The sequence below is a fragment of the Capra hircus genome, chromosome 21 (assembly GCF_001704415.2).
Source record: "Capra hircus breed San Clemente chromosome 21, ASM170441v1, whole genome shotgun sequence".
Classification (NCBI taxonomy): domain Eukaryota; kingdom Metazoa; phylum Chordata; class Mammalia; order Artiodactyla; family Bovidae; genus Capra; species Capra hircus.
The window spans coordinates 24,205,835-24,225,010 of NC_030828.1; the positions used below are offsets into that span (position 1 = coordinate 24,205,835).

Sequence of the window (19,176 nt, forward strand, 5' to 3'; positions counted from 1 at the left end):
TGAGTTTCAAAGTTGCTTTATGTTTTGTGTTGTCATCAGCAATGTATGAGATTTCTGTTGCTCCATATCCTCACAGTCTCTTGATACTGTCAGTGTTCCAGATTTCAACCATTCTAATAGTGTGGTGGGCTGATTTTTAAAAATTATATTTTTATCAAAATATAATTCACATACCATAAAAGTCAACTGAGTGGTTTCACTGTATTCATTGAGCTGTGCAACATCACTGCTAAGAACTTTAGAACATTCCATTACCTCAAAAAGAAACTGGTCAAAATTGAAAACATCTGTGTTTCAAAGGATATCATGCAGAAAGTAAAAGGATAATCCAAGGATTGGAGAAAGTATTTGCCACTCATATATCTGGTAAGGAACTTGTACCTAGCATATATAAAGAACTCTTATGACACAATACTAAAAATACAACCCAATTTAAAAATGGGCAAAAGATCTGAATAGACACACAGATTGCCACTGAGCACTTGAAAAGATGCTGAACACCATTAGCCATCAGAGAAATGTAGATCAAAACACAAGGAGATACCACCTCATTCCCACTAGGATAACTACAGTAGAAAAACAAACCATAACTAGTGTTGGCGAGGATGTGGAGAAATCAGAACCCTCATACCTTGGTGGGAAAATAAACCTTTAAAAACAGTTTGGGGGTTTCTCAGAAAGTTAAACATAGAGTTACTATATGATCACTCAGTTCCACTCCTAGGAATATATCCCAACGAAATGAAAGCATATGTCTGTCATAAACTTGTTCACAGGGTTTCTTTTGGGGATGATGGAAATGTTCTAAAATTGTATCGTGATGCTGGTTGTTCAACTCTGAATATTCTAAAAATCATTTGTTTACTTTAAATGGGTGTTGTATGATATGTGAACTAGTAATATAGTCTCAACTTAAAGCTGTCTTTAAAAACAATGAAAACAATTTAAAAAAATACCCCTTTCCCATTAGCAGTCACTCCTCATCCTACCTGCTCCCCACAACCCCAGTAACCACTGGTCTGCTTTGGGTCTCTATGGATTAGCCTGTTCTTGACGTTTCACATAAATTGTGAATCATTCAGCCTGTGACCTTTCGTACTTGGTTTCTTTCATTATCATAAATGTTTTCAGAGTTCACACATATTCTAGCAGGTATCAGTACTTCATTCTTTCCTATTGCCTAGTGATATCCCATTGTATGGACATACCACATTTTGAATATCTGTTCATCAATTAATATATATGGTGGTTGTTTCCACTTTGAGGCTAGTAAATAATGCTGATTTTAAAGTTCAGGTACAAGTTTTGTGTAGACATAGGTTTTCAGTTCTCTTGGGCTTAAACCTAGGAGTGGAATCAGTTGGTTGTAAGGTAACTGTGTTTTTGAGGATCGGTCAGACTATTTTCCAAAGTGGCTGCACCATTTTACACTCCTACCAACAACTGATTTTTAAGTGAAGACTAGTTAATATGCTCCTTAATGTGTCCTTGGCCAGATTCTCTCCTTCCCTGTCCGCACACAAGGCCACACAGTCCCTTAATGGTCCCATGGAGGTTAAACCCCCAGTCTTAGGGCTTTCTCATGGCTGCAAACACCCAGGCACTCCCCAGCTGTCCAAGCTCTCTTGAACCATACGATTCCATCCAGCACCTCCTCCCAGAAATCTCACTGACAGAGCTCCAGTGAGAGCTTTTTCTCTTTAATAATAGATTACATTCCTCAAGCCTCTTATCCCCTTTTGAAAAATCCATCTTAAAAATATATGTGAACCTCTGTTCTTAATCCTAGAACTTTGTTGACACGTACATCTGTATCTTCCATTTCAGTCGTATGCTTGCACATTCCACACCCCCAACGCCACAGCCACCACCTTAACCTGCACCTGGGCATTGGTGCAGAGCTTGTCCAGCCTGCATCTGGCTGTCAATCACACAGTCCAGTCAGCGGAGTCAGGGAATGATCCTTGGTGTGGTCAGCCGTTGCATGTCCCCAGATCTGTCATGATATTCAGCATCTGCCCTGTTGAGGGAGGGAGTGACGAAGGACACGTGCATCACTCTCAGTTTGGATCATTCTCCTATTTACTTGTTTCAGGGCAGCCCCAATATCCCTTTCTGGGTTGGTGTTCTGGTCAACTTACAGATTTAGTGAGAATGTGACTCTTCTTCACCTTTCCATGCCCTTTCCATAATAAGCAGGCTATCTCCTTCCTGCCTGTAATCCTTTCTTATAAAGAGTTCTAGGGTTGTAACCTATCCTTGCATGTGGAATATCTGTGTAGTGTGTTTGCTGTCTCCAGGGAGCTGCTCCTCTTTCCAGGGGACAGTATGCATGTCCGGACCTGGCATGGAGTGGGCACAGGTCATTTAGCCAGTGCTGCTCAGTGGAGGAACGCGTTCTGTCCTGTAGATGCTGTGTGTGTTCCACACATCACTAACATCCCGGGTGTCCCCATGTTCTCTCCTGTAGGCTATTGGCTGTACTCTGAACTGCAGCTGCCAAAGCTTCAAACCAGGGAAGATCAACCACCGTCAGTGTGAGCAGTGCAGACATGGATGGGTGGCTCACGGTAACCATTTCCCCCCTTGGCCTGTAGTGTTTCCTCTAACTAACGCAGTTACTCAGGAACAGGTTTAATATCCATGGATGACAGCTAACATCTGAAGTTACTGCTGTGTGCCAGGAAACAGGCTAAGAGCTTTATATGTGTTATCTCTTTGGATCTTAACTCTGAAAAGTGTTTATCCACTGCCTTCTGAAGATGTAGAAAGTGGTGCTTCAGGGCTGTTCTGCAATGAAAGAAATATTCTGTGCATATACAGTAAGTAGCCTCTAGCCCAGGGTTGCTAGATGAAAAATCAGAATGCTCAGTTGAATTTGAATTTCAGTTAAACTATAACTTTTTTAGCCTAAGTATATCCCAATTAATATTTTTGGTTTAAGTATATCCCAGTTATTTGTTGTTTATCTGAAACCTATATTCAAGTTTAATAGGAACTTCTTGTGTTTTTATTCCTGTAGTGCTGACAACCCAGCACTACACCAGCCACATGTGGCTACGAGCCCTTGAAATGTGACTACCATAACGGGCGAGCTGAATTTTTAGTTTTATTTAATGTTAATTAATGTAAATCTAAATTTGAACAGCTGTGTTTGACTGGTGACTGTTGCATTGGACAGCATGGGCTCAATTGCCGAGCCTGACATCTGGAGGGTACCAGACTGGCGCTCCACCCCAGTCTGAGGTGTTGGGGGAGAACCCAAGTCTAGCTTCTCCCCCAGGCCCTGTGCTTCCTGGTTTCCCATCCTCTTGATTACACACCTGCCGCCCTCATTTTTACCAGTTTCCCAGGTGTTGTCCTTACCTGTGGCTGTTGTACTCCTTAGGCATGCCACAGGAAAGGGGGAAAAGAGGCCTCTCAGGGCGCTCCATTTTGCCTTAGAGGTTCCTCTGAATAACGTGGAGCCAAATAGCCATTAAGATTATTAATTGTTTGCATATTTGTGGCTTTTCCATTGGCACAAATAACTGAGATTAAGCCCTTAGCCTACTTCCCAAGCAGTGTTTTTCTCTTAAAGGTAGAATCTTGAAAAACAACATTTTTTCAATTTCCTTTTTCAGCTCTGAGTAAGCTGAGGATCCCTGCCATGTACCCCACAAGCCAGGTGGAGATCGTCCAGTCCAACGTGGTGTTCGACATCAGCAGCCTCATGCTCTATGGGACCCAGGCCATCCCTGTCCGCCTGAAGATCCTTCTGGACCGGCTCTTCAGTGTGCTGAAGCAAGACGAAGTCCTCCAGATCCTGCACGCCTTGGACTGGACCCTCCAGGATTACATCCGAGGATACGTGCTGCAGGTACGGGGATGTGGGTGCCACTCCCCGAGAGCAGAACAGGTGTAACCCAGTGCTCCAGCTGCCGGTAGTCATCCCTCCCTTTCATCGTCATTCGTCTTGGCCCCAGCCCTATCTCACATTCAGGGAGAAATCCATTGCTTTCCTTGTGGCACAGTGGTAAAGAACCTGCCTGCCAGTGCAGATGTGAGTTCGATCCCTGGGTTGGGAAGATCTCCTAGAGGAGGGCATGGCAACCCACTCCAGTACACTTGCCTGGGAAATCCCATGGGCAGAGCAGCCTGGTGGGCTATAGTCCGTGGTGTCGCAGAGAGTCAGGCATAACTGAGCACACAGGCGCTAGTATCTGTTAGACTTCAGGGAGTTGGGCCATTACATGTTCTCTGATTTGGGTTTCACTCGCCAGCTTGCACAGTCAACATCGCACACTCCCTCGCACAGTCAGCTGTTGGCCCCATCCTTGGCACTGCTCCATTTTTTTTATCATCCTCAGAGCATTTACTGACACACGACATCATTGGTTTCCAGTTTTACTGAAGGTGGGGGTTGAGGAACTTAACATTGCAGAAAGGCACAGCAGACAGTTTCAGTTTCATCCCATGCCTCCCTGTCCTTTAAAGCCCTCTGCCATCCACCTAATTGGTGATCATCCTTCCCAGGCCTCGGTGACTTGTGATAGTTCTGTGGGCGTCCTCTCGCTCATTGTCTCTCCTACCAGTTCTCTTCCAGCCTTCTTGCCTCTTCTCTGCATCACTCCATCATCCTATGCCTTTCATCCCTTCTCTCATCTCTCTTCTTTGCAGAGTAGTTTCACCTCTCTTTTGTGTTCCAGGGGTCGACCTTATGCTTCCTATCCAGAGAGGCTGTCGAAGTGTTTTCACAGGCAAAGAACATGTTTCCTGGATTTTTCTGACATAGGAAACAGCTACAGCATTTCTTCCCTGTCACTATGCTAGAAAATGTCAGCTGACTTTGGTAAAAATTTCAATGAATGTATTTCCAAGACTCACATACATTCAGTCCAACTCCGCTAGGCCATAAACTTGAAACAAGCACGAAAAACCACCATTTACTGACTTAGTCCCTCTTCTAGTCATCTCACAAGGTAGGTCGATTATCCCCATTTTCCAGGTGGGAAAACAGAGGCTGAGTGCTTCTGGATCTTGCTGAAGTCCCTCAGTTTGCATGCAGCAGACTGGAAATGTGAACCCATTTCTCTCTGACTCTGACAACACCTGCAGGCTTCCTCTGGAACCCTGTAGGCTCACCTCGAGTGCAGGACCCCTAGCAGGCCAGAAACCACCTTTTATGTAGAACAGCATTATGCTCTTACATTATGACATAGATCAATATTTAATGATCCTAATAATCTTGCTTTCTAGTGTTAGGATTAAAAATATGGAATCAATTACCTTGAACCTCCAGCGCATGAAAAATTTATGATGTTACATTCCTCATCATCTTCAAAACTCTTACATGCACTGTGAAAAATCTCAGTAGGCCATCAAATACATGTTCTGTGATAAAATATTTATTGTAGTTTTGGGAAAAGTTAGGTCTTGCTAGAGTTTGAAAAATCTCCAACACTCCAGTGTAATTACCGCTCTGCTTTGTGAACACAGGCAATAGATCAATACAGGTTCATTTGTATTTTGATGTTAGTTGCTTGGGAAAGATCATTCAACCTGCAGCAAATAAATACTTGAGCTATATCTAGGCCTGATTTCCCATCTATACTCTTTAGATAAAGAAATTACTGTTGTTCAAATGATACATATTTTAATTTTAGTGGGAGAAAATTGTATGCCTAATTCAAGACTACCAATTGGTTTGAAATAGGCTGGAAAATGATCACCAAACTTCCCTTAGGCTTGGGTGATATAATTTTATTTCTATCTTCTGGACCACCACTCACATTTGTGCAGTTTATTTTTCCACAGAGAGTTTCTTTCCTAGGAAAGTGGGGTGAGTGAGGACTGAACTTATCGAGCCCAGCACTCCCAGGGGTGTCTTTTTCTAACATATACAAAAGTGTCCCATGATGCTAGAGGAGGCCCTAACCACATGGCATGACTCCTTTCTTAGAGAAAAGGGTTGTGGTGGTTGCTGTTTAGTCGTTCAGTCATATCTGAATGTTTTGCAACCCCATGGCCTGTAGCCCACCTGGCTCCTCTGTCCATGGGATTTTCCAGGCTAGAATACTGGAGTAGATTGCCATTTCCTATGCCAGGGGATCTTCCTGACCCAGGGATCAAACCCACATCTCCTGCATTGCAGGAAGATTCTTTACTGCTGAGCCACCTGGGAAGAGTAAGGAACAGTAAATTAATTGTCCTTTTAAATTCTGGTTTGGGTTTAGGATGCATCGGGAAAAGTGCTGGATCACTGGAGCATCATGACCAGTGAGGAGGAGGTGGCCACCTTACAGCAGTTCCTTCGTTTTGGAGAGACCAAGTCCATAGTTGAGCTCATGGCAATTCAGGAGAAAGAAGAGCAGTCTGTTGTCATCCCACCTTCCACAGCCAATGTCGACATCAGGGCTTTCATCGAGAGCTGCAGCCATCGGAGTGCCAGCCTCCCCACTCCCGTGGACAAAGGAAACCCCAGCAGCGTGCACCCCTTCGAGAACCTCATAAACAACATGACCTTCATGCTGCCTTTCCAGTTCTTCAACCCCTTGCCCCCAGCACTGATAGGGTCACTGCCCGATCCCTATGTGCTAGAGCAGAGTCAAGACCAAAGCCAGGACCCCAAACAGGAAGTCCATGGAGCCTTCCCTGACAGCAGCTTCCTCACTTCCAGTTCTACCCCATTTCAGGTTGAAAAAGATCCGTGTCTCAACTGTCCCGATGCTGTCACCAAAAAGGAAGACAGCACCCACTTCAGCGACTCCAGTTCATACAGCATAGTCACGAAGCTTGAAAGGACACAGCTGTCCCCAGAGGCCAAAGTGAAGCCCGAGAGGAACAGCCTGGGCACAAAGAAAGGCCGGGTGTTCTGTACCGCATGTGAGAAGACCTTCTATGACAAGGGCACGCTGAAGATCCACTACAACGCCGTCCATCTGAAGATCAAGCACAAGTGCACCATCGAAGGCTGCAACATGGTGTTCAGCTCCCTGAGGAGCCGCAACCGCCACAGCGCCAACCCCAATCCCCGGCTGCACATGCCCATGAACAGAAACAACAGGGACAGAGACCTGAGGAGCGGCCTGACGCTGGCTGCCCCGGAGAGCACCAGGCGCCCCGGCCGCGGGGTGACGCCTCCAGACTGCCGGCCTCTCTCCAGCTACGCGGGGCCCGTGGAAGACTCCCGGAGCCAGCCCACCTTCCCGAGCCTCAGCCACAATGGGGTGCTCTTCCCCAACCTGAAGACTGTCCAGCCAGTCCTGCCTTTCTACCGCAGCCCAGCCACTCCAGCCGAGCTGGCCAACACCCCTGGGATGCTGCCCTCCCTCCCTCTGCTGTCCTCGTCCATCCCGGAACAGCTGGCTTCCAACGAAGCGCCGTTTGACACCCTGCCCAAGAAGAAATCCCGCAAGTCCAGTATGCCCATCAAAATAGAGAAGGAGACCATGGAGACAGCAGACGAGAAGGGGCAGCCTCTGAGCTCTGATGAAGACATGCCCCTGCAGGTGGTCAGTGAAGACGAGCCGGAGACCTGCAGCCCCCAGTCAGACGGAGCCCCAGAGGAGCTGCACACGCCAGCAGGGAGCTCCGAGAGGCCTCGCCTTGAGGAAGAGAGGCCCTGCTGTCTCGGGCCAGGAATTGAGTCCAGTGGAGCCATCCGCCAGACTCCTGAGCAGGCCACGCACAACTCGGAGAGGGAGACTGGGCAGAAGTCAGTGTTGAACACTGTGCCACGGGACGCAGAGGAGGATGGCCGTGAACCTCACCTCACACCCAGGCTGGAACCCTGCGTGCCTTTTCCTGACTATATCAAACTGCAGCAGCACCTGCTGGCTGGGGGCCTCTTTGGTGCCTTGTCCACCCAAGGAATGGCTTTTCCTTGTTTCGAAGATTCCAAAGAGCCGGAGCACTTGGGTCAGCCAGCATCAGTGAGGTCAAAGGAGGAGAATCGCTTCCAGTGTGACATCTGCAAGAAGACCTTTAAAAACGCTTGCGGCGTGAAGATGCATCAGAAAAACATTCACTCCCGGGAAATGCACACGTGCACAGTGGAGGGCTGCAAGGCCACCTTCCCCTCCCGCAGGAGCAGGGACAGGTAAGACACCTGGCGGCGATCTTTGCTTCCAGGGCAATGGGTCTTAATCTTTAATATGCACCTGAATCACCGGGAGGGTCATTAAAGCAGACTTCGGAGCCTCACCCCTACTCTTTCTGTCACAGCAGGTCTGGGACTGGATATGAAGGTTTGCATTGCTAAGTTCCCAGGGGACACTGAGCTATTCCAGGGGCCATGGTCTGAAGAAGAGTGTCCTATAGATCCAGGTCCCTGCGTTTTCAGCTCCAGTGTTTAAACTCATTTAGTCACAAGACCTGACATGAAATGACATGAGGCTATCTGATCTTTTAGAGTCTCCCTTTGTGTGGGGCTTTGTATATATTCAGTACAGAAATGTTAATGGATTTCTTATGGGGACATTACCGTGATATCACAGTGTATGCACCACTTTGCCTTTCTAAAGCCTGAGGAATTCTGGATTCAGAAACACATCTGGTCCCAGTGGTTTGGGATATCAGGAACCATGAACTAGGTCACACATTAGAGGAGCAAGGGAGGCAGGGAGCTTTTCATGTTAGGATCGTAGCTTCCCAAAGCTTGTCTGACTTTCATTTCAAACTGAAGTCTACAAAATGAAGCATTTTCTCTGATTTCTACTTAATTGCTCTATTTGAAAAGAAGAATAACTGCCTGATTGAAGATGTCTGAAATATTGAGCTATCAAAGAGTAAAGGCAATTAACAAGTTATTTCCATGTCTGTGACATGTAGTTGAAAGATGAGAGGTCTGTCGGTGCTGGGTTTTCTATCAGACTGCTCGCCAACTGCTGGGGGTTAGAGTACCCCTCATCACTGTGGTCACACAGCACTGGCATTCCTGTCTTATTTTTCTTGATGAACTCGGGTTGCAGAAACATGCTACAGGTCGCCTACCTCCCCAGCCTGTAAAGGGAAGAGGAGGCTTACCGAAAGATGATACCAGGAGGCTTTAGGGAGAGAACCAGCCCTCTGATGAAACCAGCCCTCACCTGCAGCGTTAGAGATGCTAAATGGTTCACAGAACATTAAAATGTTACATTTGTCCAAACAAGCTTTATTTCAAGCAGCTCAACATCCCCATTGCCTTAGCCCAAATTGTAGCCCCTAATTTATTAACAGGGCGAAAAGGTATAGACTCCCACACACATTCCTGGACAGGGTTCCTAAGAACACACTCATTGTCTCGAGCAGAGAGGATCGGGCAGGGGTGATATTTGTTAAAATTCCTGTTTCCGTTGCTGGATGTTGCACCCAACCTCCAGGACACCTAATTAGTGAGCTGGTCCTCCTCCTCCAGACTCTGAGAGAAGAATTTGTTCATGAATAAGCTGTTGTTATAAAGAAGGGATAGTCCTGTCAGTCAGATTATCCTTGTTATTTATGATACTGTTCTGACCTACATCACCTGCTAAGTTAGAAGGCATATTGTATTTAAGATACTATTCATATTTATTTTTCACATATTTAATAATTTCCTGTTTTTGGATCTATCTGAGATGCGAGCCTCCTCCCCACACCACAGGAAATCATCTTGCATGCTAAATGTAAACCACTAATTCTAGTAATCTAGAACTGGCACTGCGTTTTCCCTGGAATCTGTGATTAAAATGATACCATCTTGAACAGGACTTGGCTAGCAGTCCCAGGTCCACCACCATTTTTCTGAGTCAGAGATGAGAATTGCGTTGCTGTGAGGGAAGCTGCCTTCCTGTCTTCAAGCCACGGCTACTGCCCACAGCACTTCCTAGGACCCATCAAGGGGACTGCCACAGCACTGTGGGTACTTGGACTGCAAGTGTTTAATCACCTTCTGTGTTAGGTGCTCTGGACACAGTCCCTGCCCACAAAGGCCAGTGGGGAGGCAGTAGTACACGGGTGATTACAACTGACTGTGGTGGCTGCTATAACTGGGGGGATACAGACTATAATGGGCACATGGGAGGGCATCTCACCGAATTCTTCGAGAAGTTAGGGATGGTTCCCATAAATCATTTTTACATGGCATTATGTCTAAACCAGCCACTTGCAAAAGTTTTGATGTCACAACCCCTTTACAAATTCTTAAAACCTCAAGAACTTATGTCTGTTTGGGTGTATATCTATCAATATTTACTGTTAGAAATTAAAACTGAAAATTAATACATACATCGCATCACTTAATAAATCAGTTTATTACAATTTTATGAAAAATTACATTTTCCGGATCAAGAGCTTTAGTGAGAAGCGGCTTTGTTTTACTCTTTGCTAGTATCTTTAGTAGAAGACGACTGGATTCTCATGTCAGCTTCTGCATTCAGTCTATTGAAATATCACATGTCATGTGGCCTCTGGAATACCACTCCAGGCGGCACTAGTGGTAAAGAACCCACCTGCCAGTACAGGAGACTTAAGAGTCGTGGGATGATCCCCTGGAGTAGCAGCACGGCAGCCCACTCCAGTTTTCTTGCCTGGAGAATCCTATGGACAGAGGAGCCTGGTGGACTACAGTCCATGGGGTTGCAAAGAGTCAGACCCAACTGAAGTGACTTAGCACACAAACATGCACACCAGTGAGAGAATGAGGCTGAAAGGGAAAATCATGTCTTAGTATTGTTATGAGATGAGTCTGACTTGAGGGACATCCTGAAAAGATCTCAGGGACCACTCAGGGTACCCAGATCACACTTTGAAACCCTGGTATCAGCTAATCTCCATAGTCAGGAGCAGGGGAGGGGAGAGTTGGAGTGTGAGGTTGAGGTTGAAGTGAAGAAATGCAGACCTGGGCAGGAGGCACAGCGTTAGCAAAGTCCTGGAAGCAGAAAGCCCAGCACATGGTCCCAGGGTTTTGCAGATGTGGTTGTCACTGGCCTTAGGGGACATGGCACCTTGGAAAGTGCATCTAACCCTCAGGATGGTTAAGAAGGAGAGAGGGCTGCCCACGTGTTAGCTTTTGGTGTTCATAGAATCCTCAGGAGTTGAGCACAGGACCCAGAGGTTCCCTCTGTTACATCACATCCCTCTATTACATCCCTCTTACATCTGTACAGGGTTCCAGTAAATGTGTTTGTCTGACCTTTTTTTGACCACTTGTATATCCTGGAATCTAATTGTCAATCTAGTGTCTGGTGTTTTGCCGAGACATACCTGCCCCTTCAACCCAGGACGCTGACATAATCACAGGGCAGAGTTGCAATGGAAAAGGGCTGCTGGCAAAGTGGGTGATCTGGGAATATAATTCTGATTATGTCCCCAAAAAAGAAAGTGTACAAGGATTAAAAAGAAGTTGAGTAACAAATTTCATGCACTTTGAGTAACATCCCCCCCCCACAGCCCCCCACTGAAGACATCTTTGGAGATTTCTTGTTATTTTGGTGAGGATATTTTTCCCAGTTTGACCCTGGCACGCATCCTGATCTGTATTGGAAGAGGTATGTTCCCTGCTCAGAATAATTCTCCAGCCACCTTTGAAAATATGCCCTTGTAGTAAGGGGTATTTTTGCTCGTTAGAAGTTAGGGGATCTCTGAGCAAGGCCAGCATTGATTGACAAGTTACATCCAAATGATACATTATGAGTAAAAGGCGTGTGTCATAATGGATACTCATTATCTGCCCTTCAGGACTAACCATTGGGTGGGTGATTGGCAGTGTGCTCACAGTGCTGCACTTGCAAAATTCCTGTCTGGTATATAGTGAAATGTTGCAAATATGAACTAAATTTCACACACACGCACACTCACACACATATATACCACTTCTAGCCTCTCACCTGAAGAACTTCCATGTGGTGATGTTTCATTCAGATGCTCTAGTCCACGATGCAAGCCACATAGGGAATCTTAATGTTTTATGGTAGCCACAGTTAAAAAAAAAAAAGTGAAAAGAAACAAGTAAATTTAGTAATGTATTTCCTATCATTCAGTCTATTCAAAATATTATCATTTCAGTATATGACAGTAGTCACCTTTCAGGTGCTCAGTAGCTGCTTTTGAGTAGCCGTTATTTGGGATAGTACAGCTCTAGAAGAGCGTGTCTCCTGGTTTCATTGAAATAAAGTCCTCTGCTTAGTTCTTTACTGTTTGTGACCAGCTTTCTTCTGGGATCTCCTGGTTTTAGTGTACCAGTTGAATGGGCCTAACTGAAGCAGTCTAGCCATTCTCCAAAGATGAGGTACAGGAACTTACATGTCAGTCAAACTGTGCAAGCTGAAGAGAACTACACATTCTGTCAACCCCCCTGGTCAGATGCTGACTTGGGACAAGCGATGGACGGCAGTGGGCAGTGTCTACCATACAGGCACTGCATCCTGAGCCCCTTAGCGTCACTTCCCTCATGCCACAAGCTTTCCTGGTATCTACCTAGTGTCTCTACTCAGAACAAAAACTGTCTTTAAAACAACAAAGATGACAGCCCTACCCATTGCTAACCACCTTTTCACTCTTGTAGACACAGTTCAAACCTAAACCTCCACCAGAAAGTATTGCCCCAAGAAGTGCTGGAGAGCAGTGAAGACCCCTTCCGGGCAGCTTACCTCCTGAAAGATACAGCCCAGGAGGCATACCAAGAGGCAGCCTTCACACCACAAGCCTCCCAGACGTCTGTCATCTTCAAGGGGATGAGCCGGATGGGCAGTCTGGTGTACCCACTAGCCCAGGTCCACAGTGCCGGCCTACAGAGCTACGCCTCTGGTCTACCCAGCGAGGGCACCGTCTTGGATCTGAGCACTACCTCGAGCGTAAAGTCGGAGAGCAGCAGCCACTCCTCCTGGGACTCAGATGGGGCCAGTGAGGAGGGCGCTGTGCTCACGGAGGACTGCGACGGGAGCTGTGATGGGCCAGGCCTGGTGCCCGGGGAGGACTACCCACTCTGCGTCCTGATGGGGAAGGCTGACCAGAGCCTCACCAGCTTCCCTTCCGGGCTGCCCCTGACATGTCATCTCTGTCAGAAGACATACAGCAATAAGGGGACCTTTCGGGCCCACTACAAGACCGTGCACCTCCGCCAGCTGCACAAATGCAAGGTCCCTGGCTGCAACACCATGTTCTCATCTGTCCGCAGCCGGAACAGACACAGCCAGAACCCCAACCTGCACAGAAGCCTCACCTCCTCTCCTAGTCACCTGCGGTAACAAGACGGTAGATGACTTGGCTTGAATAAGCACTGGTCAGAATTCAGGAATAAGGTAGTCCAAAGTTTCTCACTATGTTTAATACCATTTGGGGCAAGCAAGGCAAAGAGTGTGTGGGTTGACTTCATAGTCTTCAAGAGCAGGATGAACAGAAGAGAGGCCTTGTGAGAAGCTGTCATAGGGGCAGCGTTTCCTGTTATCTTTCCCAGCCCAAGAGGTTTTTCACTGATATAGCAAACACTTGCAGAAATGCGGTTTTCCCAGATTTGTTTACACATCACCTGGGACAGTGCCAGGTTTATGTCTTGACCACAGGGGCCCAGGACCCAGAGGGGAGCTGGAAGGGAGGTTGTAGTATTAAGGGTCAATGAAGTGTCCTGAGGACACAGACTGTCACCACAGGTGACACCAGGAGCCAGTCCCAAAGATCACATTTTTGAGTTCCTGCCTTAGTGAGTCTGAAATCCAAACTGGAGTTTGGGAAAATGACCGAGACTGTCCCTCCATTTAGATTGGAGAATTGCTTTCTTTCCCCTACAGGTCTCATGTGTTACTCCAGGGAGTTCTCAGAGAAAGTGGGTTGGCCTCTTTAATATGTAGGAACACGGATGTTCCCTGGGATGTTAGTTCTTGCTCCATAACACACGTTCAGGAAGCTAGCGGGAAGTACTTCATGCACTTAAAAATAGTGGTCTTCAATTTAATTTAAAATAAGTTTGATAGTATTTAATTTGTGTTTATGTTATGTGAGTATTTGGGGTGAGTGCAGACATGTCACAGTGTGACCTTTGAGTCTCTGCTCAGAAGCAGAGTGAGTGACAGCCTAAAATTCAAAACCACTGCCTGTTTTTGCTTGGTGAACTCCGGTATCTGTTCATTTAGAGCCCCCGTGGAACGAATGCAGGCGTGATGCTGGCAGGACCATTTGTATATAATCAGCCAAAGCATTTAGAGAATGTGGTTCTGACAGTTGTTGTGTATTTTCAGTATCACTGGATCCCTCAGTCTTCACCCTTTTACAGATGTGTAAGATTAGGATGAACTTTGGAATTTACATGGTAGAAAGAAAAGTAGGACATTATTGCCATACTGTATGTCTTAATATTTAACTTATTCTGAAATATATTCTGTACCATTATACATGTTTGCTATTGTAGAAAAGAAACTTAACAGGTCCTGTGAAAGGAGACCATCTCCTGAAATTCAGCATTTGCCCTAAAAGCCCATGGTTGCAAAAAAAAGAAATTGATTTTGTATTAAACTTTCAAGTTAATCACTTTTTAAACTCATGGTTGGTTTGAGTAATGAGAGTCGGGGAGTCAAAAGAGATACCGTTCCTCTGGCCCAAAGGTGAAAAAAAGCCAATAATGTGTTATGATTATTTCAACATTTTAAAAAAAAAATAAACGTGACAGCTTAAACTTTGTCTCTGCTTAAAGTGAGATGTATCTTTGAAATGTTTTGTTACACAGCTGTTTCATATTCCAGTGTCCCCCAAATGGAAGAATTTGTATACAAATGAGTTTTTTATGATTTAATAAAAATATATGCACACTTTTTGTTTAAAAAGGCAGACATTTGTCAGAGCAGTTTTGTCACACATCCTGCCTGTCATATGAGTGCATCCTGCATGTCATATGAGTGTGATGAGTGTGTCATCACACACATACTGAATCTGACAGATCCTGCCACTCAGGGGAGGTCTGGTGGCCGGGAATCAGTAACTACTGTGACTGAAGTGACTTAGCATGCACACGCACACCACGTTCACACAGGAACTGCAGCGGTCGTGAGTTCCAAAGATATTAAGTGGTTACTTCCCTGGGAGGAGGGGCTTGGTATCAAATATCAAGGGAAAATACCTGGATTTTTAAAAATACTGTGCTGTCAAAGATAAGCCTTATGGCCAATGCTCAAAATGAAATGCAGTTAAAGAGCTGCTGCTGCTGCTGCTAAGTCGCTTCAGTCGTGTCCGACCCTGTGCGACCCCATAGACAGCAGCCCACCAGGCTCCCCCGTCCCTGGGATTCTCCAGGCAAGAACAGTGGAGTGGGTTGCCATTTCCTTCTCCAATGCATGAAAGTGAAAAATCAAAGTGAAGTCGCTCAGTCATGTCCGACTCTTAGCGACCCCATGGACTGCAGCCCACCAGGCTCCTCCATCCAGGGGATTTTCCAGGCAAGAGTACTGGAGTGGGGTGCCATTGCCTTTTCTTTCTTAAATATTCAGTTTTTTAAAGTTTTTATTATCTTTCAACTTCTTCACGTCTTTTTTCTACCTTTCCATTATATGTTGTTGGTGATTTAGTCACTAAGTCGTGTCTGACTGTTTGCAACTCCATGGACTGTAGCCCGCTAGGCTTCTCTGTCCATGGGATTTCCCAGGCAAGAGTACTGGAGTGGATTGCCATTCTCTTCTCCAGGGGATCTTCCTGACCCAGGGATCAAACCCAGGTCTTCTGCATTGCAGGTGGATTCTTTACCAGCTGAGCCACCCAGGGAAGCCCCTCATCAGAGGGAATGTTTTTTAATATTTATTTATTTATTTGACTGTGCTGAGTCTTAGTTGCAGGACTCGGGATCTTCTATCTTCATTGCAGCATACAAGCTTTTTTTTAAGATGTTTTTTTTTTTTTAATGTGGACCATTTTCAAAGCCTTTATTGAATTCATTACAATATTGCTTCTCTTTCATGTTTTGGTGGAGTTTGTTTGTTTGTTTTTGGCCCCAAGTCATGTTGGATCTTAGCTCTCTGACTAGGGATTGAGTCCTGACCCCTGCACTGGAAGGCAGAGTCCTAACCACTGGACTGCCAGGGAAGACCCTACATGCAGACTCTTGAGTTGGAACACTCAGACTCTTAGCTGCGGGCTGCAGGGTCTAGTTTCCCAACCAGGGATCGAACCGGGGCCCCCTGCTTTGGGAGCATGCAGTCTTCACCAGTGGACCACCAGGAAAGTCCTTCAGGCTTTCTGATTTTACCTGTGTGCCTGTGGATGGCTGTGTTAGTCTGGGTCCTCCAAGAAGCAGATGCCAGTGGATCTGAATAGACACGGTAGATATAAACATACACAGATTATATTAAGAGACAGTTGAGAGAAAAGAGGAAGGAAGCTGGAAAAAGCTGGAGGAGCCGGTAAACAATGCAGGTCTGACCCCAAGTGAAGGAGGGAAGGTTGGGTGAAAGTATGTGAGCCTGCCTTGCACCTGAGGAAGATTCAGCCAGGCCTTTAGCAAGTCCTTGAACCCAGATGAACCATCTGAGCAGCCCCCTACCTCCCAAGGTGGGTTCCCTGAAAATCGGGTCCCTGCCGTGCTTCATCATTGGCTACAAGCAGCCCATGGGAAATGCAGCAATGGACATAAATCCCGGTGGCTGGAGCCCTTGGCCAGCCCTTCCCTTTCTAAAGCTCCCAGGGCCTGTTCAAGGTAGATTTAAACCTGTATTTTTCTCTGAACTCAAGTGTTCATTTTCCTTTTGAAGACTGATGCTCCCACCTCATCCCTCCAGCTGCCTCAAGGATGTCACTCCGTCACTCCTCTCTCCCATTGATTATCAAATTCATCTTTCTAAGGGTTCTGTCTCTCTAGCCTGCAACATTTGCAAATCTCTCTCATCATAATGATTAAAAGAAAAAATTACTCTCTGTCCCCTCTTCCCCAATCCCTTCTGGTGACTCTGCTTTCTTCCTCCTTGTGCAGCCAAGAACTTTAGTAGACTTTTTAAAAATATTTATTTATTTTGGCTGTGCTGGATCTTAGCTGTGGCATATGGGATCATCAATCTTTGTTGTGTCCTGTGGTTTCTTTGAGGCATGCAAAGAATGCAAACTTTGCGGCTTGAAAACTCTTAGTTGCAGCATAAGGGATCTAGTTCCCTGACCAGGGATTGAACCCAGGCCCTCTGCATTGGGAACATGGAATCTTAGCCACTGGACTGCCAGGAAAGTCCCATAATAGTGGATTTTGCTGCTCTCCTATCACTGCACACTTGTTGCTCCCAGTGACACCCAGATGGTCATGTTTATAGGACACATCTGGTTCCTTGCTGTACCCTGGTCTGTCCCTCACTCTCTTGCTTAGTTGGCTCCTTTATCCCCATGACTCAGACTACTTGCTCTCTGTAGGCTGATACCTCCTTAATCAGCAGCCCCAGCAGGATCCCTCTAGAGCTGCACTCTTGACTATTGGTTACCACAGAATAATCCACAGCATCTCCAGCTCAACTTGTCCTCCACTCAGTTGTCATTTCCCCACCAACCATTTTCTTTCCATTTCCTCAAATTGAGGGAGTGGTGCCATTACCTGACCAAACCAAACTAAAACCCTGGGGGCTATCATGAGTGTGGTTAGGAGCATAGCTCTTTAGTTCTGACTGACCTTGGCCAGGTAATAGCTTCCCTGGGTCTCAGTTTCCTCATCTGTATAATGGGTACAAAAATAATCTCTGCTTCAGTGGCTCATGATGAGACTCAAATGACATGGTCACACAAAGCACTTAGCGCAGTGCCTGGCACGTACACACTCATCTAACTTCAGCCGTAAGCATTGTCTTCATCAATAACATCATTCCTCTTTTAGACTTTTCTTTACAGCTTGCTCTCAACAGCAGCAGTCAGTCACCAAATAACACATATATCTACCAAAAAACGCTTACAGTAAATGGGAAGGAAATCCAGGAAAGAGGGGAGGTATGTAAACATATAGCTGATCCCCTTTGCTGTACAGCAGAAACTAACACAACATGGTAAAGCAACTATATTCCAATATGGAGCTTCCCTGGTGGTCTGGTGGTTAAGAATCTGCCTTCTGGCAACCTAAATGTCCATCAACAGATGAATGGATGAAGAAGCTGTGGTACACATATACACAATGGAATATTACTCAGCCATGATACACATCTGAGTTCTAATGAGGTGGATGAACCTAGAGCCTATTATACAGAGTGAAGTAAGTAAGAAAGAGAAAAGCAATAATTATTAATGCATATATATGGAATCTAGAAAGACGATACTAATGAACCTATTAGCAGGGCAGCAGAGACACAGACTTAGACAACAGACTTGTGGACATGGTGGGGAAGGAGAGGATGAGAGGAATGGAGAGTAGCATGAAGACCTAGACGTTACCGCATGTAAAATAGGAAGCAGGGAGCTCAAACACGGTGCTCTGTGACAACCTCAAGGAGTGGGATGGCGTGGGAGGGGGAAGGGAGGTTTAAGAGGGAGGGGACGTGTATACCTATGACTGATTCATGTCGATGGATCTTGTAAAGCAATTATCCTCCAATTAAAAATAAATAAACTTTAAAAAATAAAGAATCCACCTTCCAACGCAGGGGACACAGGTTCAGTCCCTGGTGCAGGAACTAAGATCTCATATGCCTCAGGGAAACAACCTGCGCACCTCAACTGAGCCTTTGCACCACCATGAAGACCTGGCACAGCCAAAAATTTTTCCAAAAAACACTCACATCCTCCCTGTTTTTCCTGTTCACCATCAATGTCAGTTCATCAAGGAGATCCTCCACTCCCTTCTCTTGAGAGTCTTTCAGCGGCCTCCTCCTTTTATTTCTCTCTCAAGCCCATCCTCCAGACAGCAGTCCAAGGTCTGACGGTGTGACCCCCTCCAGGTGCTTCCCCTGGAGCCTGCCCTCAGCCAGGCGGACAACCCTGCAGTTGCTTCACCGTCCCCAGGCCGGTCAGGTCCTGAACGCCCTGCAACTGCTGCTTTCTTTGCAGAAACTGCCTTTCCAGTCTCTGACCCACTGACCCTTGGTCCTCCTTGGAGACTGAGCTCAGGTGTCATCACTTTCAGAGGCCCCTGGCAACCTCCCTCTGTCTCCCTCTTGGTGTTGAGTGAAGAGAGCCGGTTCTAGGCACCCATGGGTAGTCAGGTTTACTCACTGGCTTGCCTTCCCCTGCCCCCAGCCCTTCACGGGGCAGTTCTGCTGTCAACATTCACTCCTCACCAAGGGCTTTATTTGTGGCCTC

General features: G+C 46.2%; 1 protein-coding gene across 1 annotated transcript in view; it reads left to right on the top strand.

Moving 5' to 3' along the window:
• The window catches only part of BNC1 (basonuclin 1), a 28,488-nt gene extending 13,912 nt beyond the window's left edge, over positions 1-14,576 (top strand). Inside the window, exons 2-5 of the mRNA XM_018066593.1 lie at positions 2,471-2,570; positions 3,624-3,859; positions 6,216-8,080; positions 12,503-14,576. Of these exons, the coding sequence (XP_017922082.1) occupies positions 2,471-2,570; positions 3,624-3,859; positions 6,216-8,080; positions 12,503-13,184 (2,883 nt within the window). The 3' untranslated portion in view covers positions 13,185-14,576. The remainder of the gene's footprint in view (positions 1-2,470; positions 2,571-3,623; positions 3,860-6,215; positions 8,081-12,502) is intronic.